The sequence below is a fragment of the Manis javanica genome, chromosome 4 (assembly GCF_040802235.1).
Source record: "Manis javanica isolate MJ-LG chromosome 4, MJ_LKY, whole genome shotgun sequence".
NCBI classification, from domain to species: domain Eukaryota; kingdom Metazoa; phylum Chordata; class Mammalia; order Pholidota; family Manidae; genus Manis; species Manis javanica.
The window spans coordinates 106993942-107012670 of record NC_133159.1 but is presented as its reverse complement, the minus strand read 5'-3'; the positions used below and the strand labels follow the sequence as shown (position 1 = coordinate 107012670).

The 18729-nt window shown below is 39.0% G+C and overlaps 2 protein-coding genes across 5 annotated transcripts in view; one reads left to right on the top strand and one right to left on the bottom strand.

The window, feature by feature from the left end:
• Window positions 1-18729, top strand: part of LOC118969586 (histone H2B type 2-F) — a 106454-nt gene that overhangs the window by 24367 nt on the left and 63358 nt on the right. The window lies entirely within an intron of this gene.
• LOC108409964 (high affinity immunoglobulin gamma Fc receptor I) lies at window positions 7-17472 on the bottom strand. The gene is given in 4 exon segments (XM_073236205.1): window positions 7-77; window positions 1137-1388; window positions 7197-7572; window positions 17434-17472. Coding segments are annotated over 4 exon segments (738 nt in total).

Here is an 18729-nt window from a genome sequence, read left to right as displayed (position 1 = left end):
TGGTATTCAGAGGATGTGTTCCTGCTTATGAGAGTCTTGCTGCCCATGAAGAAGAAGTAAAGCTGCAAGCCAGACCTCTGTGGGAGCAACTTTTGTTTCACAGCTCAGGTTGACCAGATTCCCCTCTAGAAGGGATAATGACAAGGATGCTCTCAGTACTGGAGCTGGAAATAGTTCTAAAGGAAAAGTTGATGGGGAGAGGGTTGCCTGCTACAGTTCCAAGATTCTTTTTATAGAAGGTATCCCTACTCCCTCTTTGGGAAACCTGCCCCTAGAGAGTGCATCCATAAGACATAATATTTCCCACTTCCAGCAGAGAAGCATTCCTGGGATTTTCTCATAGATATGCTTTGCTTAGTTGCCAGCTTGCTCACATCCCACTGCGGAGGATACCTCTATACAGTCCATGCTGTATAGCTCTGTTAGTCATGAATAGCCATGTTAGTTATGATATGACCATGTCCTTCTGGTAATGGTTCACCTAGGAGTGGACACTGACTCACACACTAGCCAGTTCAGTGATTCATTACTTGTGTTCTTGCCTCAAAAGATAGTCTGGGACAATAACCTTTCCCCATAGGAATGAACTCTTTTCAGACAGAAAAAAGCTGCTAATAGTTATGAGTACTAAGATGAAAGGCCATGAAAGAGTTATAACAAGGACAACATGCAAACTGGAACAGAGGAGGCTGCTTAATTAGCAGATGTTCAGAAAGAAATGGAACTGGAGAAGCTGCATTGTCTCAGAGAGACAAAGTGTACCTAAGTCCCAGTGTTTCCTGGGTTTCTGTTTCTATGGAGCTTTTGTGAGTTCCATTGAGTTATTTTCTAATAACTCACCTACCTACCTTGAGTGAGTCTCTATTCCTTGCAACTAAAATAAAATTGATTAAATGGATCTTCACTATGCCCTAGCCCAGACATTCCTTAGCTACTGGACTTACTGAGGGAGTATACTGAAAAAAGCAATGGACTGGGACTCAGTAGACCTTGGTTCTGGTCTCAGCCCAGCCACTCGTCACTGTGTGGCTTCACCTCTCTGGAGCTCCGTTCTTCACTTGCATATGGATGCAATGATTTATGATGGTACCAGTGGTCCTTAAAACTAAAGCTTTATGCATATTCAGATACCATACCTTTTACAGTGACAGATACTCCTGCTGATATGTAGCGATGCCTTCCCATGCCTGAGCAGTGATAGATGCCATTGTGACTCAGGTTAGTTTTCAGAATGGTGAATTCAGAATTACAAGGAGAAAACTTGAAGGCCTTGCTATTTTGGTAGAAAAGTACATTGTATACCAGTTTATTTTTCCATCCATGACACCTCAAGGCCAGAGGTTCCCCTTCAGTGAAGACTCTGCTAGAAACTTGGAACAGAAGCCATTCTGGATAACGTGGACCCAAAATGTATGTAAATGGTGGAAGAAGTACAGGAAACCAAGTAGACCCTGGGGGCTTTATTATCTCTTTCTCCTTGCAACATTCCAACCTCAGAGCTCTGCTGAATCTGAGGCCTATCTCCCATCCTCCCATTCCTCAAATATCTTTAGTTGGGAAGAAAAGTAGTCTTTACCAGCAACTGTGCACACATTCCCTTCTCTTCCATTTCCAGATCTCAGAAGTTGGCTGGGACAAAAACAGTTCACTCTGTGTGGTAGGCAGCATTTTAAGATGACCCCAGTGAGTCACAGCCTTGAATGATCCCTCTGAATGTGGGTGGAACCTATGGCTGGCTTCCAGCCAAAAGACTCTGACAAACGTTATGGGATGTCATTCCCATGGTGATGTTATACTATAGAAGACTCTGTTTTAGCTGGACTGAGAGTTTCCTGCTGACCTCGAAGAAATGAGCTGACATGTGAGAGGGCTGTAAGGCAGGGCACCTCCAGGAACTGAAATTGACCTCTAACTGACAGCTGGCAAAAAGGTAGGGCCCTCAGGTCTACAGACACAAGGAACTGAATTCTGCCCATGACCATGTGAGCTTGAAATAGCTTCAGGAAGGAACATAGCCCAGTCAACAGCCTGACTGTAGCCTCAGTAGAGCACCGAACTAGGCTGTGCCAAGACTCCTGACCCATGGAAAGATTATAAATATAGTTGTTTTAAGTTGCTATGTTTGTGGTAATTTGTTACACAGTAATAGACAACTAATGCACTCTAACTCTTGACTAATTTGTTAATGGATCACACATACTAAGGCAAAAACACAGAATAGCAAACATACCCAGATGCATATATGCTTCTAAAGTGATAAGAATGTTTGGATATGTGCAGATCAGTGGTATAGCTGATAAAAACAATCTCCAACTCAAATGAGCCCTACCTTTTGATGTACATCTCTATACATAACCAAAAATGCATTGCTTTTTCCTTCCTGGGGCAGCTGGTTGGCTAAATGAGGATGGAGTTCTTAGAGGTCAAAAGTGAAGAAGAGACAGTAGTGCTTTCTTCCCCTGCATATCTAAAAATGGAAGTCAGGTATTCCAGTACTATATGTAACACAATTTTCACAATCTTGGATGCTGCCATAGTGCTTCTAAATACTCTCCCCTTTCTTATTCCCATCCCCAAGGACTCCCAGGAGATTCCCAAAGACTGCATTGTTTCACTGTCCAAACACACAGACACTTTTGCTTCATATATCCACAAACCTAGTGGGAAATTTTAATGTACCTTCATCAGAAACTGTCAAAAATAATAGAGATAAAATATTTGAATGACACAATTAATAGACTTGATTTTGTGGATTTATATAGAATGCTGTTCCTTTGAAAGAGAACATTAACCTATTTTCCAAACACATGGAACAGTTATAAAAACTGAGCACATGCTACATCACAAAGCAATTTTCAACAAATATCAAGAAACTGATATATTTAATACAAATTCTGATGAAAAGGACATAAAATTCAACAAAAAGTCATCCCAAACACTTCTAAATTATTCATGAATAAAAAAAGAAATTTAAATTATTTAGCCTTAAATGATTATAGGAGTATTACATATCAAAACTTGTGGGACACAGTTTTAGCAGGCATTACTAATTTCTTACTAAAAAACCACTCTTCTCATCTTTTCACCTTGGAGTGAGATGATGAAATTCATTCTAAGCCATGTGCCTAGGACTTGGTTCCAAGAACCAGCTATATTTTCTTGGTGTCAGTAGACACAGATTTAAGTGAAGTGACTGAGAACTAGTGGAACTTCAACTGACTCCATTGCTGATTTTGGCAAAACATTTTAAATAGGGCATAGAGAGCACCAACCAAAACACTTGTACTGTAGTAAAATTAAGGAACTATATTTACTGAAAGAAGAAAACAGCATAGCAATATAGTAAAAAGACAAGCCACAGAGTGGAAGATATTTGTACCACATGAAAAAAAGACATATCCAGAAAATATATGAGCTCCTATAAATCAATAAGGAAAAGGCAGAATACAATAAAAAATTTGCAAAATAACCAAAACAGGTACTTTGTAAAAGAGGATAATAAGCATGTAAAAAAAAATGCTCAACATCATTGGTCATCAGGGAAATGAAAATCAAAACCATGATGTAATACTATTGTACATATACCAGAATGGCTAAAATAAAAAATACAGAAAACACCTAGTGTTGTGTAGATGAGGAACAAACAGAACTCTCACATTCTGCTGGCAGGAGTATAATATGGCATAACCACTCTGAAGAACTAAAGCCGAATATATGCATATTTTATCACTCAGCAGTTCCACTCATACTGAGGCATATTCCAACAGATATGTGAACATGCATGCACCAAAAGACATGTACAAAAATCCAAAGGGGTATTATTTGTAAAAGACCAAACTGGAAACAGCCCAAGAGTTGATCAATAGAATGGATAGATATGGAATATTATACAGTAATGAGGACAAATAAACTGTAACTTTCTAACATCTATGAATCTCACAATCAATATGAGAAAAAGAAGGCAGACACAAAAGAGAATATACTATATCATACTGTATGCACTTATATGAAGCTAAAAAACAGGTGAAAACCTATGGAGTTAGGATTCAGTGTTGAGAGTGGGTGACTAGAAATGGACAAGAAGGGCTTTCTGTGATTCTGGAAATGTTTTATTTCTTGAACTAGGTGCTATTTATTTTATAAAAATTCACTGAGGTGTATGCTTAAGGTTTATTATTGTATGTAATACTTAAAAATTCACATAAAATATAAAAAGACATATAATGTAATAATGTAATATATAAAATAATGCAGTAGATATTATTCTCAATAAGTCAGCAATACTGGGGATTCTAGAGTCTGTGCAGAGGCAAAGAAAATGGCCTCTACCCAGCCCTAGTTCATTTTTGGTCACTTGAACCGTAAAATGCTTCTACTCAAACTACACAGTTCTGTAAAAACAGTTCTGTCTAATCCCCTCACCTCTCTAGGAACTGATGATTCCCAGCGTCTAAGAGACACAAGAGGAACCCACCTAGCATTTCCTGACATTCTCAACAGTTCCTTACCTAAAACACATTTCCTCCAAAAGCAGCCTAGTCCACATAAATCTAATCCTGCCTCCAGAATTGATTGTTTGTATTATCAATTACATAGAAGTTTCAACATATGCCTTTTGAGTTCAAAATAACCCATTCAAAAATAACCCATTTCAATGATTTGCCTAAATAATCAAACACTTTGCCCTCAAGAGTATTGCAGTCTCCACCTCCAACTCTTACAGATTTGAGTGGATGGTTTTATTTTCCTACTTCTATTTATCAAACTTTAAAATGCTTGAAGTCTCACAGCAATTCCATGTCCAGAATATTATCCCACAGATGTACTATGAAATGCACCTCAGACTATATATATAAAGTTGTTTGTTGCAGTACTGCTTGTAAAAGCAAAGGAATGAAAACACATGGAAGTTTACTAACAGGGTGAATGATTAAACCAATTATAGCACAACCATAAGGCAGACATTTGAAAGTTCAAGGTAGGTCTCTATTGATATGACTAGACCTCCAACGTATTTGAAATGATTAAACTTAGGTATAGGACAGTATATATTCTACCAACTACTTTTTTTTAACTTTTTTCTTGGTATTATTAATGTACAATTACATGAGCAACATTACAGTTACTAGACTCCCCCTATTATCAAGTCCCCACCACATGCCCCATTCCAGTCACTGTCCATCAGCATAATAAGATGCTATAGAATCACTGCTTGTCTCCTCTGTGTTATACTGCCTTCCTTGTATCCCCCCACACACACTACATTATGTGTCCTAATCGTAATACCCCTTTTTCCCCCTTGTCCTTTCCTTCCCACCCATCCTCCCCAGGCCCGTTCCCTTTGGTAACTGTTAGTCCATTCTTGGGTTCTGTGATTCTGCTGCTGTTTTGTTCCTTCAGTTTTGTCTTTGTTCTTATACTCCACAGATGAGTGAAATCATCTGATACTTGTCTTTCTCCAACTGGCTTATTTCACTGAGCATAATACCCTCTAGCTCCATCCATGTTCTTGCAAATTGTAGGATTTGTTTTCTTCTTATGGCTGAATAATATTCCATTATGTATATGTACCACATCTTTATCCATTCATCTACTGATGGACCTTAGATTGCTTCCATTTCTTGATTATTGTAAATAGTGCTGCGATAAACATAGGGGTGCATATGTCTTTTTCAAACTGGGCTGCTGCGTTCTTAGGGTAAATTCCTGGGAGTAGAATTCCTGGGTCAAATGGTATTTATATTTTGAACTTTTTGAGGAACCTCCATATTGCTTTCCACAATGGTTGAACTAATTTACCATTCCCACCAGCAGTGTAGGAGGGCTCCCCTTTCTCCACAACCTCACCAACATTTGTTGTTGTTTGTCTTTTGGATGGTGGCCATCCTTACTGGTGTGAGGTGAATCTCATTGTGGTTTTAATTTGCATTTCTCTGATGATTAGCGATGTGGAGCATCTTTTCATGTGCCTGTTGACCATCTGAATTTCTTCTTTGGAGAAGTGTCTGTTCAGATCCTCTTCCCATTTTTTAATTGGCTTATTTGCTTTTTGTTTATTGAGGTATGTGAGCTCTTTATATAATTTGGATGTCAACCCCTTATTGATATGTCATTATGAATAATTCTCCCATATTGTAGAATGTCTTCTTGTTCTACTGATGGTGTCCTTTGCTATGCAGAAGCTTTTTAGTTTGATGGTCTCACTTGTTCATTTTGCTTTTGTTTCCCTTGCCTGGGGAGATATGTTCATGAAGAAGTTGCTCATGTTTATGTCTGAGAGATTTTTGCCTATGTTTTTTTCTAAGGGTTTTATGGTTTCATAACTTACACTCAGGTCTTTGATCCATTTCAAGTTTACTTTTGTGTATGGGGTTAGACAGTAATCCAGTTTCATTCTCTTAAATGTAGCTGTCCAGTTTTGCCAACTCCAGGTGTTGAAGAGGCTGTTATTTCCCCATTGTATATCCATGGCTCCTTTATCGTACATTCATTGACCATATATGCTTGAGTTTATATCAGGGCTCTCTAGTCTGTTCCATTGGTCTATGGGTCAGTTCTTGAGCCAGTACCAAATTGTCTTGATTACTGTGGCTTTGTAGTAGAGCTTGAAGTCAGGGAGTATAATTCCTCCTGCTTTACTCTTTCTTCTCAGGATTGCTTTGACTATTCAGGGTCTTTTGTGGTTCCATATGAATTTTAGAACTATTTGCTCTAGTTCATTGAAGAATGCTGTTGTTGTTCTGATAGGGACTGCATTGAATCTGTAAATTGCTTTAGGCAGGATGGCCATTTTGACCATTCTACCAACTACTTTTTTTTAAAGTTCATGTATATTAACAGTTTTGTTTTTTTGGAAGGTGAGTCAGACTAGGAATTTGGGTCCCACAAACCCCTACTGGAGAAAGACTTCATTGTTCATCACTGCACATCTCTCTGAATTATTATTTACTATGTGCAAGCATAACTTTTTTCAACAAAACTAGATAATTTTGAATAAGTAAATCTCAGTGTCTGAGTTTTACTCTAGATACCCTATTCACAGCTGTCCCAGTTGCATATCTTGACTTAATTTCACCTGGTGGACACATAGAGTCTCAACTCAGATAAATCAAAGCATACACATCTGGCATTAAGAAAGGACAAACACAAAGGAAGATCTTATAATGTCCAGCCCTCCTGCCCCTTGCCATACTTACCTCAGTGGATTTCCAGCTGTACTGGGTCACTTGGTATTGATAGACCTGTCTGACACCTGTATTCATCACTGTCATTGACACGGCTGGCAGCAATTCTATATCTGGGGGTCAAGGTCTGAATGGATGTGCCATTGAGAAACCACTGTGTGGAGTTGCCACCAGGCTGACGGGGTTTCTCACACCACAGGGTTATATTTTCCTATTGTAATACAGTGGCACATGGAGGCTGCAAGGTGATCACTGCCTTTGAGGGGTCTGCTTGGGGATAAAGAAAAAAAGACAAGTGTAGTAAAGGGAAAGTCTGAACAATTAGATTTTGTGAACATTGTAAGAAAAGTGTACATTTAATTAGATTGAAAAATAGGCAAGTGGGAACCTACCAAAGCCAGCCATTAAGAGTGTCCAGACCCTGCTGTAAAGAGCTCTGTTCATTTTATTAAATCTGCATCTGGGTGTTGGAGATTCGGGGAAAAATAAATGACTAATTTTTGTCTCATTGTTTGTAAGCAATAAAGCAGGGTTTTAAGTGATGGTAAATTGGAGCTGATTTTCTTATCATTTGTGCTGTAGTGTCTCTGAGGGTTAATCTCAGGCCTTAAATAGCATCTGCATTGGAAACAGGCTCAAACCCCTCACTTTCAAGCCTTTGTAACCTATTTTGTTCTCTCTGATAAAAAAAATACTCAGCTTTCTTCCAAAGGGGACTGGTTTGGGAGATGTTGTTTTTTTTTTGCAATTCTGGCCCTTTCCTGCTCTTATAAATACATTAGGCATTTAGTCCAGAGATCAGAGCTCATTTAGGAAGTCTTAGAGAGAAACCCTAAAAACCAGGATTTTATCAGAATCATACTCTGAATATAGAGTATTTTACGTACTTTTTAAGTCTTTCTCCTTTCTATCCTCTCCTTATATTCTTTTCTTCAGGATACTTGAGAAGCAGCATCCTTGAGAAGTAGTAAGGTAGTAAAGGAAGAGAATTTATGTGAGAGATTACTTACCCACTTACCCACCAACTGGAACTGCAAGAGACCAAAGAATAGAGATATTAGCTGGTCAGTTGGTAAATGAAAAGGAGTGGGGAGCTGGGGAGACAGAATTAGTGCAGACTTGGAGAGATCAGTGTATCTCTCTTTAGTTTCTTTCTACTCTCTTCCCCAAAATCAAGTACCAGTGGTACTCAACAGCCTATAGATGGTTATTGATGAGGCTTTATTTTGATTTGGTGCTTCCAGGCTTAGTGTTACCTCAGTCCCCCTTCCCATTTTTTGATATAATAAGTACTAATGTACCACAGAAACACAGTTGTCTCCATATTCATGTCATCTAGCTTAGGTTACCAAAGGAAGACAAAAAGTGTCCTGAATCCTCATAGCCAGAGCCTGTATCCCCTCTAAGACAACCTACCCCAAAGGAAAAGAACTGTCAACAGCCACATGATTTCTCCAAGCTGATGAGAGCAGTGAAATCTGAACCTGCAAGACATTGAAGAGTTTCTGCTCAGGCTCTGGAGCCAACATTCGAAAAGAGAAAGGAAATAGCCTCTTTTGACCATTTTCATCATGTTCCTTTTCTGGGAAAAGCATCCCTAGGTCTTGAAGCATGCTCTCTGCATTCTCATACTTTTAGTCCATATACCCCAGTTTGAAACTGTGTTCTGGGTTTATAACACTCTCAGAATCCAAGGGAGGGGCTAAAGTTTTATTGACATTCTATTCTGGTTATATTCTCTCTCTACCAATTCTGTTTCTTGGAGCTAGAATACGGTGTATCCTCATTTCTAAAACTGGTTCAAAGCCTGGCTAATGCTTACAAAAGTTGATCACTTGAATCCAGATTATTCTATATCAGCCTCTGTGAGGCATTTATGTGAGAAGTAACTCATCTACAAAAGCTCCCCTAATACAAACTGGTCTCTATTCCTTTGGAAATACATGCAGAATTAATGTCCTATTTTAGTTTTTTAAAAAAAGCCATGTCCCTTACAGGTATTATGAATTTGGGGTGTTTATCTTGGCTAAATCCAAGGAAATTAAATGTTTAATATGAATGCTGTAGAGAAGAAAAATAAATCATATATATATGAGTGGAAATATCCCTAAGAGGGGATTTTTTAGAGAATGGTGGGAGGCTCTATGCCACCAAAGCTGGTCCCTGAGGCAGAGTTGTAAATATATAGAAAGATTTTTAAAAGTATTCTGCTAAGAAGACTCATAGAGTCCAAGAAGGGACTAGCGGTTATCAAAGGGGAGGGGTGGAGGAGGGTGGGTGGGGAGGAAGGAGAAGGGGATTGAGGGGCATTATGATTGGTGCACATGGTGTGGAGGGATCATGGGGAAGACAATGTAGCACAGAGGAGACAAGCAGTGACTCTGTGGCTTTTTACTACACTGATGGACAGTGACTACAATGGGATGTGGGGGAACTTGATAATATAGGTGAATATAGAAACCACAATATTTTTCATGTGAAACCTTCGTAAGAGTGTATATCAATGATACCTTAATAAAAAAAGATATTCTGCTAAGATAGAAATAAAACTAAACAGAAACTAGAATGAGTTCAATAAGTGCAGAAAAGGACTTGGGTAGCAATCTCACCAACAATTACAAATGATGAGAAATAATGTTGTAGATTGAATTACTTGCCCGATTTTCTCACCCCTCCCTGAATCTACAGTATCTCTGCAGCCTCATGAGGGCTGAGGGCACTTCTCTGACTCTTAGATTTGGCTTGTCCACATGACTTTCAGTGGCCAATGAATGTGGGAGGAAACAGCATTGTGCTAATTCTGAACCTAGACATTAGGAAGCTTCACATATTATCTCTTGCCTCCTTGTGCTTCTGTGATTGTCATAACAAGAATATTACTCTAGCTAGCCAGCTGTGTTGTGAGGTAGAGCTGTCCTAGCCATCATAGCCTGAAGTAGAGCTGACCCAGTTGACCTGCAAACTTCCAGTGAGAAATAAGTGTTTATTGTTGTATGCCCCTGAGATTTTGAGATTAGCATAGAGCAATAGTTGACAGATACAAATGAAAAGCAAGGAGGAAAGGTCTGGAAAGAGCTCAGGACAATCTGAGAGAGATGGGAGTTCACTGAAATTTAAATTCAAAGCCTATATTCATAACTATCACACTGTTTTGTGTCCAAAGTTTTCCACTGTATGGCTGTACCACAACTTATTTTACCTACCTCTCTTCAAGACCTGCATGTTATTTTTGTTTTACTCTTATGGCCAGCATTGCAGGGAATAGTCTTATACCTAATTTTTAAGTTATAATCAAATGTATATCACAGTGGTTCAAGAGTTCCCCCTGCCCAGCCCAAGTCTACTCCCCTCCCCTTTGGTAATCACTAGTCATTTCTCAGTGTCTGAGTCTAATGCTGTTTTGTTCTTTCTGTTTTGCTTTGTTTTTGTATTCCACAAATAAGTGAAATCATATGGCATTTGTCTTTCTCTGACTGGTTTATTTCATTGAGCATAATAACCTCTACATTCATCCATATTGTTGCAAATGGCAGGATTTCTTTTCTTCTTATGGCTGAATAATATTCCATTGTGTATATGTACCACCTCTTTATCCATTCATCTATCGATGGACACTTAGGCTGCTTCCATATCTTGGCTGTTGCAAACAGTACAGCGATAAACAGGGGTGCATATTGTCTTTTTGAATCATGGATTTTGTTTTCCTCAGATAAATTCCAAGGAATGGGATTACTACTGGATCAAATGGTATTTCTATTTTTAGTTTTTTGAGGAACCTCCATACTGCTCTCCACAGCAGTTACACCAATTTGCCATCCCACAAACAGTGTAGAAGGATTCCTATTTCTCTGCAGCCTCGCCAGAATTTATTTTTTATCTTTTGGGTAGTGGCCATTCTAACTGCTGTGAGGTGATGTCTGACTGTGGTTTTAATTTGCATTTCCCTGATGATTAGTGATGTGGGGCAACTTTTTATGTTCCTGTTTGCCATCTGAACTTCTTCTTTGGACAAGTGTCTGTTCAGGTCCTCTGCCCATTCTTTAATTGGGTTATTTGTTTTTTGGGCACTGAGGCATACGAGTTCTTTATATATTTTGGGTGTGAAGCCGTTATCAGATGAATTACTTACAAATATATTCTTCAATACTATATTTGCATTTTTGTTCTCCTGATTGTGTCCTTTGCTGTACAGAAGGTTTTTAGTTTGATGTAGTCCCACTTGTTCATTTTTTATTTTGTTTCCCTTGCTCAAGGAGATGTGTTCAGGAAAAAGTTGCTCATGTTTATATTCAAGAGATTTTTGCCTATGTTTTCTTCTAAGAGTTTTATGGTTTCATGACTTACATTCAGGTCTTGGATCCATTTCAAGTTTACTTTTCTGTATGGAGTTAGACAGTAATCCAGTTTCATTCTCTTACATGTAGCTGTCCAGTTTTGCCAACAGCAGTCATTGAAGAGGCTGTCTATTCCCAATTGCATATTCATGGCTCCTTTATCATATATTAATTGACCTTATATTCCTGGGTTTATATCTGGGCTCTCTAGTCTGTTCCATTGATCTATAGGTCTGTTCTTGTGCTGGTACCATCTGTTTTGATTACTGTAGCTTTGTAGTACAATCAGGGAGCATAATCCCCCTAGCTTTGTTCTTCTTCCTCAGGATTGCTTTGGCAATTCAGGGTCTTTTGTGGTTCCATATGAATTTTAGAACTATTTGTTCTAGTTCATTGAAGAATGCTGTTGGTATTTTCATAAGAATTGCATTGAATCTGTAAATTGCTTTGGGCAGGACGGCCATTTTGACAATATTAATTTTTCCTGTCCATGAGCACAGGATAGATTTCCATTTTTTGGTATCTTCTTTAATTTCTCTAATGATTATCTTGTAGTTTTCAGAGTATAGGTCTTGGTTAGATTAATTCCTAGGTATTTTATTCTTTTTGATGCCATTGTAAATGGAGTTGATTTTCTGATTTCTCTTTCTCATGTTTCATTGTTAGTATATAGGAATGCAACAAATTTCTGTGTATTAATTTTGTATCCTGCAATTTTGCTAAATTTAGTTATTAGTTCTAGTAGTTTTTTGGTGGAGTCTTTAGAGTTTTCTATGTATAATATTGTGTCATCTGCAAATAGTGTCAGTTTGACTTCTTCCTTACCAATTTGGATGCCTTTTATGACTGTGTTGTCTGGTTGTGTGGCAAGGACCTCCAGAACTATGTTGAATAAAAGTGGTGAGAGTGGACATCTTTGTCTTGTTCCTGATCTTAGAGGAAAAGCTTTCAGCTTTTTGCTATTAAGTATGGTGTTGTCTCTGGGTTTGTCATATACAGCCTTTATTATGTTGAGGTATGTACTCTCTAAACCCACTTTGCTGAGAGTTTTTATCATGAATGGGTATTGAATTTTGTCAAATGCTTTTTTAGCATCTGTTGGGAATATCATGTGGTTTTGATCCTTTTTATTAATGTAGTGTATGATATTGATTGAGCTTTGAATATTGTATCATCCTTGCATCCCTGGAATAAATCCCATTTGGTAATGATGGATAACCTTTTTGGTGTATTTTCAGATTCAGTTTGCTAATATTTTGTTGAGGATTTTTGCATCTATGTTCATCAGGGATATTGGCCTTTAATTTTCTTTTTTTGTGGTATCTTTGTCTGGTTTTGGTATTAGAACGATTCTGGCCTCATAAATGAGTTTGGAAGTATTCCCTCTTCTACTTTTTGGAATACTTTAAGAAGGATGGGTGCTAGCTCTTCTTTAAATGTTTAGTAGAATACAGCAGTGAAGCTGTCTGGTACTGGAGTTTTATTTTTGGGAGTAATTTGATTACCAGTTTGATTTCATTGCTGTTAATTGGTCTGTTCATATTTTCTTTTTCTTCCTGGGTCAGTCTCGGAAGGTTGTACTTTTCTAGAGCGTTGTCCATTTCTTCTAAGTTGTTCGATTTATTGGCATATAATTCTTCATAGTATTCTCTACTAATTGTTTGTATTTCTGTGGTATCTGTTGTGATTATTCCTTCTTTGTTTCTGATTCTGGTTATGTGTATACACTCTCCTTTCTTTCTTGATAAGTCTGGCTAAGGGTTTATCTATGTTGTTTATTTTCTCAAAGAAGCAGCTCCAGTTTCATTTATTTTTTTCTATTGTTTTATTCTCAATTTTATTTCTGCTCTGATCTTTATTATGTCCTTCCTTCTACTATCTTGGGTTTCATTTGTTCTTTTTCTGGTTTCATTAATTGTGAGTTTAGACTGTTCAGGTGGGATTGTTCTTCTTTCTTGACGTAAGCCTGTATTGCTACGTACTTTCCTCTTAGAATTGCTTTTGCTGCCTCCCACAGACTTTGGGCTATTGTGTTTTTGTTTTCATTTGTCTCCATATATTGCTTGATTTCTGTTTTAGTTTGGTCATTGAACCTTTGGTTACTTAAAAACATGTTGTTTAGCCTCCATGTGTTTGTAAGTCTTTTTGCTTCCTTTGTGTAATTTATTTCTAGTTTCATACCATTGTTGTCTGAGAAGATGCTTGATACAATTTCAATCTTTTTGAATTTACTGAGGCTCTTGTGGCCTAGTATGTGATCTATTCTGGAGAATGTTCCATATACCCTTGAGAAAAATGTATGTCCTGCTACTTTTGGATGTTCTGTAGGTATCTGTTAAGTCCATTTGATCTAATGTATTGTTCAGTGCCTCTGTTCCCTTTTTTATTTTCTTTCTGGTTGATCTGTGTATCAATGTAAGTGGTGTGTTGAAGTTTCCTAAAATGAATGTGGGGCTATCTATTTCCCCCTTTAATTCTGTTAGTATTTGTTTGACATATTTAGGTCAAACAAATGATGGGTGCATAGATACAATGATGGGTTATATCCTCTTGTTGGACTGTCTCCTTTATCATTATGTAATATCCTTCTTTGTCTCTTGTTACTTTCTCTGTTTTGAAGTCTATTTTGTCTGATATAGTACTGCTACTCCTGCTTTTTTCTCCCTATTATTTGAATGAAATCTTTTTCCTTCCCTTCACTTTTAGTCTGTGTATGTCTTTGGGTCTGAAACAAGTCTCTTGTAGGCAGCATATAGACAGGTCGTGTTTCTTTATCCATTCTGCCACTCTATGTCTTTTGATTGGTGCATTCAGTCCATTTACATTTAAGGTGATTATTGATAGGTATGTACTTGTTGCCGTTTTATTATTTTCTGGTTTTTATGTCTCCTCTCTGTTCATTTCTTTCTCTCTTATACTCTTCTCATTATTTGATGGTTTTTTTTTTTAGTGTTGTGACTATGTTTCTCTTTTTAATTTTTCTCTGTATCTGTTGTAGGGTTTAGTTTTGTGGTTACCAAAAGTTCAAGGATAACTTCTTTACTACATAATAGTCTATCTTAAATTGCTTATTACTCTATTTCAAACACAATCTAAAGATACTTTTTCTTCCTTCTTCTTCTTCTTCCTGCATGTTTTTTGTATTAGATGTCATAATCTTCACTTTTTGTGTATCCCTCTACTAATTGCATGTATGGTTATTTTGCTTTTTTGTTTTAATTTTGTACATGCTTGGCAATTAATTGGTCTACTACCTTTATTTTACTGTGGGCTTATTTTCAGTCGTGAAAGCTATTTAGCCTTAGAGTCGTTTCCATCTATAGCAGTTCCTTTAATATATCCTGCAAGTGAATTCATTCAAGTGTGCCCCGGCTGGTGGGGAGTTCAACAAGGGCTCGAGGGGAAGTTAACCTGGATGAGAGACAAACTAGAAAAAAAGAAGGAGACCAAGTCAATAGTCTGATCAAGGTCTCAAGGTTTATTCTTACAAGGTAGATTATATAGGAGCTAGGAGGGGGAAACAGCCCCAGCTGAAGTGGCAAGGGTTATCTAGGTTGCTAGGATACCTAACTGAAGAATGTTCTCTGGAAAAGATCATGGGTGGGGGATTACTGAGAAAAGACAGAATGTTTTACTAAGGAGGAGATGTTATCACGGCAGCTGCTTAATCTCTATCCCAGTGGTCTAATCGCAAGCTGGGTCAATTGATCTTTCGTAAATGGGGCAGGCTTGAGAAACTAGAGACCTAGGCGAAAAGGGTGAGACCATTGTTTCTATGGCCTATGGCTCCTGACATCTCCTCCCTTCTTTTATACAAAAGAGGGGGAGGCCCGCTATTTAGCAGTGGGCATTAACCAATTGGGGGAGTAGTGACCTGGCTCCTCCGAGACTCCCCATTGATGGGGGTCAATGTTGGCCCTTGGTATTTTTGTGGAGGGGAGGAAGGGCATATTTATTTTAGATACCAACCTCCATGCAAGCCAGGTTTTTCTCTCAGGGAATTCAGAGGCGGTTCATGGACCTTCCCTTGCGATGCTTAGCTTCGCACCCACATTGGTGCCTATATCGCACTCACTTTATTGTGAGCCGATATGCATAGGTCTGAATCCTATGCAGCTTCTAAGGGAGGGGAGTCATATGGCACATCATAGCCTTGGTCTGCCAGGTCAAGCCGGTGATAGTGGACTTGTATCTGTCTGCTGAGGGCAGTATTGATCTGTTCTCTAATGAAGGTGGTAATTCTCCGGAAGGGCCAAGAGCCAAGGGAGAGCACAAGCATGAGACCAAGGAAGGGTCCTAGTATAGGGAGAAGATAAGGAAGAAACCCACTCATCCCAGTCCATAGGGGATTTTCAAACAGTTTTTTCTTTCTTTGCACGAGATCTTGGAGTCTTTTTATTTTGTCACAAACTACTCTGGACTTGTTTGTGTAGAAGCAGCATTTCTCTTCTAAGGCTAAGCAGATGCCGCCTTGTTCTGTGGTAAGAAGGTCTAGGCCACGCCTGTTCTGTAAGACTGTTTCTGCAAGGGAATCTATTTGGTCTTGAAGATCTTGTAAGGTTTCTGAAACAGCCTCAATATCATTAATTAATTGATGGGATAGTTGATTATATTTGTGTATGGCAACGCCCATTCCTGCGGTACCGGTCGCCAGACCACCTGTGACTCCAAGAGCGATTAACAGAGGAAGGACAGTAACTGCTTTTATGCCTTATGGAGTAGTAATCAAAGGTTGGCAAAGGGACCGGTTCTTTTCCATCAACTAAGGATATATCAGGTAAAGGGCTAGCAGTGGTGCATTGCCCTGGCCAGTTGGTGGGTAGAGAGGTGTATGCCATGTTAGTCCCACAAACAAAGATTTGGTCTTTGGGGGGGCATAGGATACTGTTTGTAACGTTAGTGACAAGAATTTCTGAGCAGTGGCTGAAAGAAATGTTCCCTAGGTCAATATCATAGGAATTATTTTGAAATCTCTGGTACAAGCAAGTTATGTTATCTAGTGATACTGGTTGCACTTTAAAAGGAGAGGAAAGTGAGCAATGGTTATTATTTTGGAGATTTTGTGTGATACTGGGTGTGAGAATAGCTAGAGGCATGGGTATTCCCCAAGGCAGACAAAGCCAACAATTGGACGCAAGGTCAGGGTTGGTAAGATTAAGGAGTTTGTGAGTTTCTTTAAGCAGGCTGCTCATGGGTGAATTGAGATCGATTCCTCTGGGTTTTGGGAGAGCCAGGGGGTGATATTTTAAGGAAGGATACATATACTCTATGAGTTGCTCTATACGCTGTTGCACGAGTTGTTCACGAGCCCTATCTGATGGACCTCCTCCATCAGACACATGAATAGGTGACAAGACCTTCCAACAAACAGGTTTTCCTGGCATCCCTGCACAACTAGCTGAAAGTGGTGAGTTATGGGAATGGGTCTGTACAGCGCTTCGGCGGGTTGTCTTTAGAATGGCTGTCAGATAAGTCTGGTTTTTATGATGACAGCTCTGGACAGAGTCATAGCAACTACTATGCATTTGATCTTGGACTGTAAAGGTGCCGGTGGCATTGCAATTACAGGGTATTGATTTCTTGTCAGCAGTTGGTGTTACGGAAGGCTTTTTAGCGCATTTCCAAGAGAGTTGTTTCCATCCTCTGCTAGAGGAATATCCTCCTGCAGAGATATCTGCTGTGAGATATGCTGTCTTATCCTGACAATCTATGGGTCCTCGGGTGGTCAATTGGGGTCCAGCTAAGTATTTTGTCCCTTAAGATGTTACTTGTTTATGTCCTTCTATATTGGGTTCCAAATCCTGTATTCCTCCTTTACAATCACATGGTTGTCCAAATAGCTGCATATAGATCTGTTCTTTGTTAGGGGGTGATTGAAACCCCCCCTGACAATAGAGAGGGAATAGTATACTTACCGCGAAGAAGGTGAAAATGCGAGAGTTGATGGGCTTCATCTTTTTATAAGGTGCAGTTAAGAAGTGTGAAGATGCCAACAAGGATCCAGTAAGTGGTAATAAGAATAGTCTGCTGTACAAGGGTCCACTGGGGAGGGGTGGAGGCGGCAAGTCCTATGCCTAAGATAAAGGCAAGGACTAAACTGGTGGCCAGAATCTATGGAGAGAAGAAGAAAAAGGATGTCTCAGGGGGTGTCACCACCCTGGACAGTTGGATAAGATTTTTAAAAATCTTCTGGTAAATCTATTGGTTTAATCAAATGCTCTGGCAGCCAGTGAGCAGCTCTTTCTTTGGTGTCGAAAACACAGGCAGATCCCTGGCCCCATATGAGTATGGGGTCGGGGCCATTCCAATGGGAAGTGAGGGGGTCTCTCCACATGACAGTGGCATAATTTTTATCAGTTTGTGGGTGCCAAAGGCGATCAGCTGCAGATTTGCCATGAGCGTCCAAAGTTAGAAAATTAAGAACAAACAAGGCATGATGAAGAATATTTCTTGGAGAGCCTTTCATGGGATATAAATCCCCCATTTTTAATTTGTGGAAGGCATGTTTAATAGTTAGATGGGCTCGTTCAACAATCCCTTGACCCTGGGGATTGTATGGTATGCCTGTAACATGCTTAATTTGTAATTGGCAACAAAATTCTTGGAATTTTTTTCCAGTATATCCAGGACCATTATCAGTCTTGATAATCTCGGGTTTTCCCATGACACTAAGACAATTGAGTACATGAGCAATAACATTTTTTGAAGCTTCTCCAACATGGAGGCTGGCAAAAATAAATCCACTAAAGGTATCCACAGTAACATGAAGATATTTAAGATTTCCGAATGAAGGGATGTGTGTTACATCCATTTGCCAGATCTCATTGGGAACTAGGCCCCTAGGGTTCACACCCAAGTGAGGAACAGGCAGGAGAGTGATACAATTTGCACATTGTTTAACAATCTGACGGGCTTGTTCTCTAGTAATTTTAAAAAGAAGACGTAAGGTTTGAGCGTTAAGGTGGTGTAAAGAGTGAGCTTCTTTGGCTTGAGCCACAGGGAGCTCAGCGAGAAGGGCAAGTTGGGTAGCTTTATCAGTGACAGCATTGCCTGTGGCTAGAGGTCCAGGAAGACCAGAATGGGCACGAATATGGCTTATATAAAAGGGATATTGCCTGGAATGTATGCACTGCTGGATGGAAAAAAACAGATGGGTGGCATTCGTAGTGGGTTTTATATAGGGCACGGTCTCTAAAAGGGGAATGGATTGA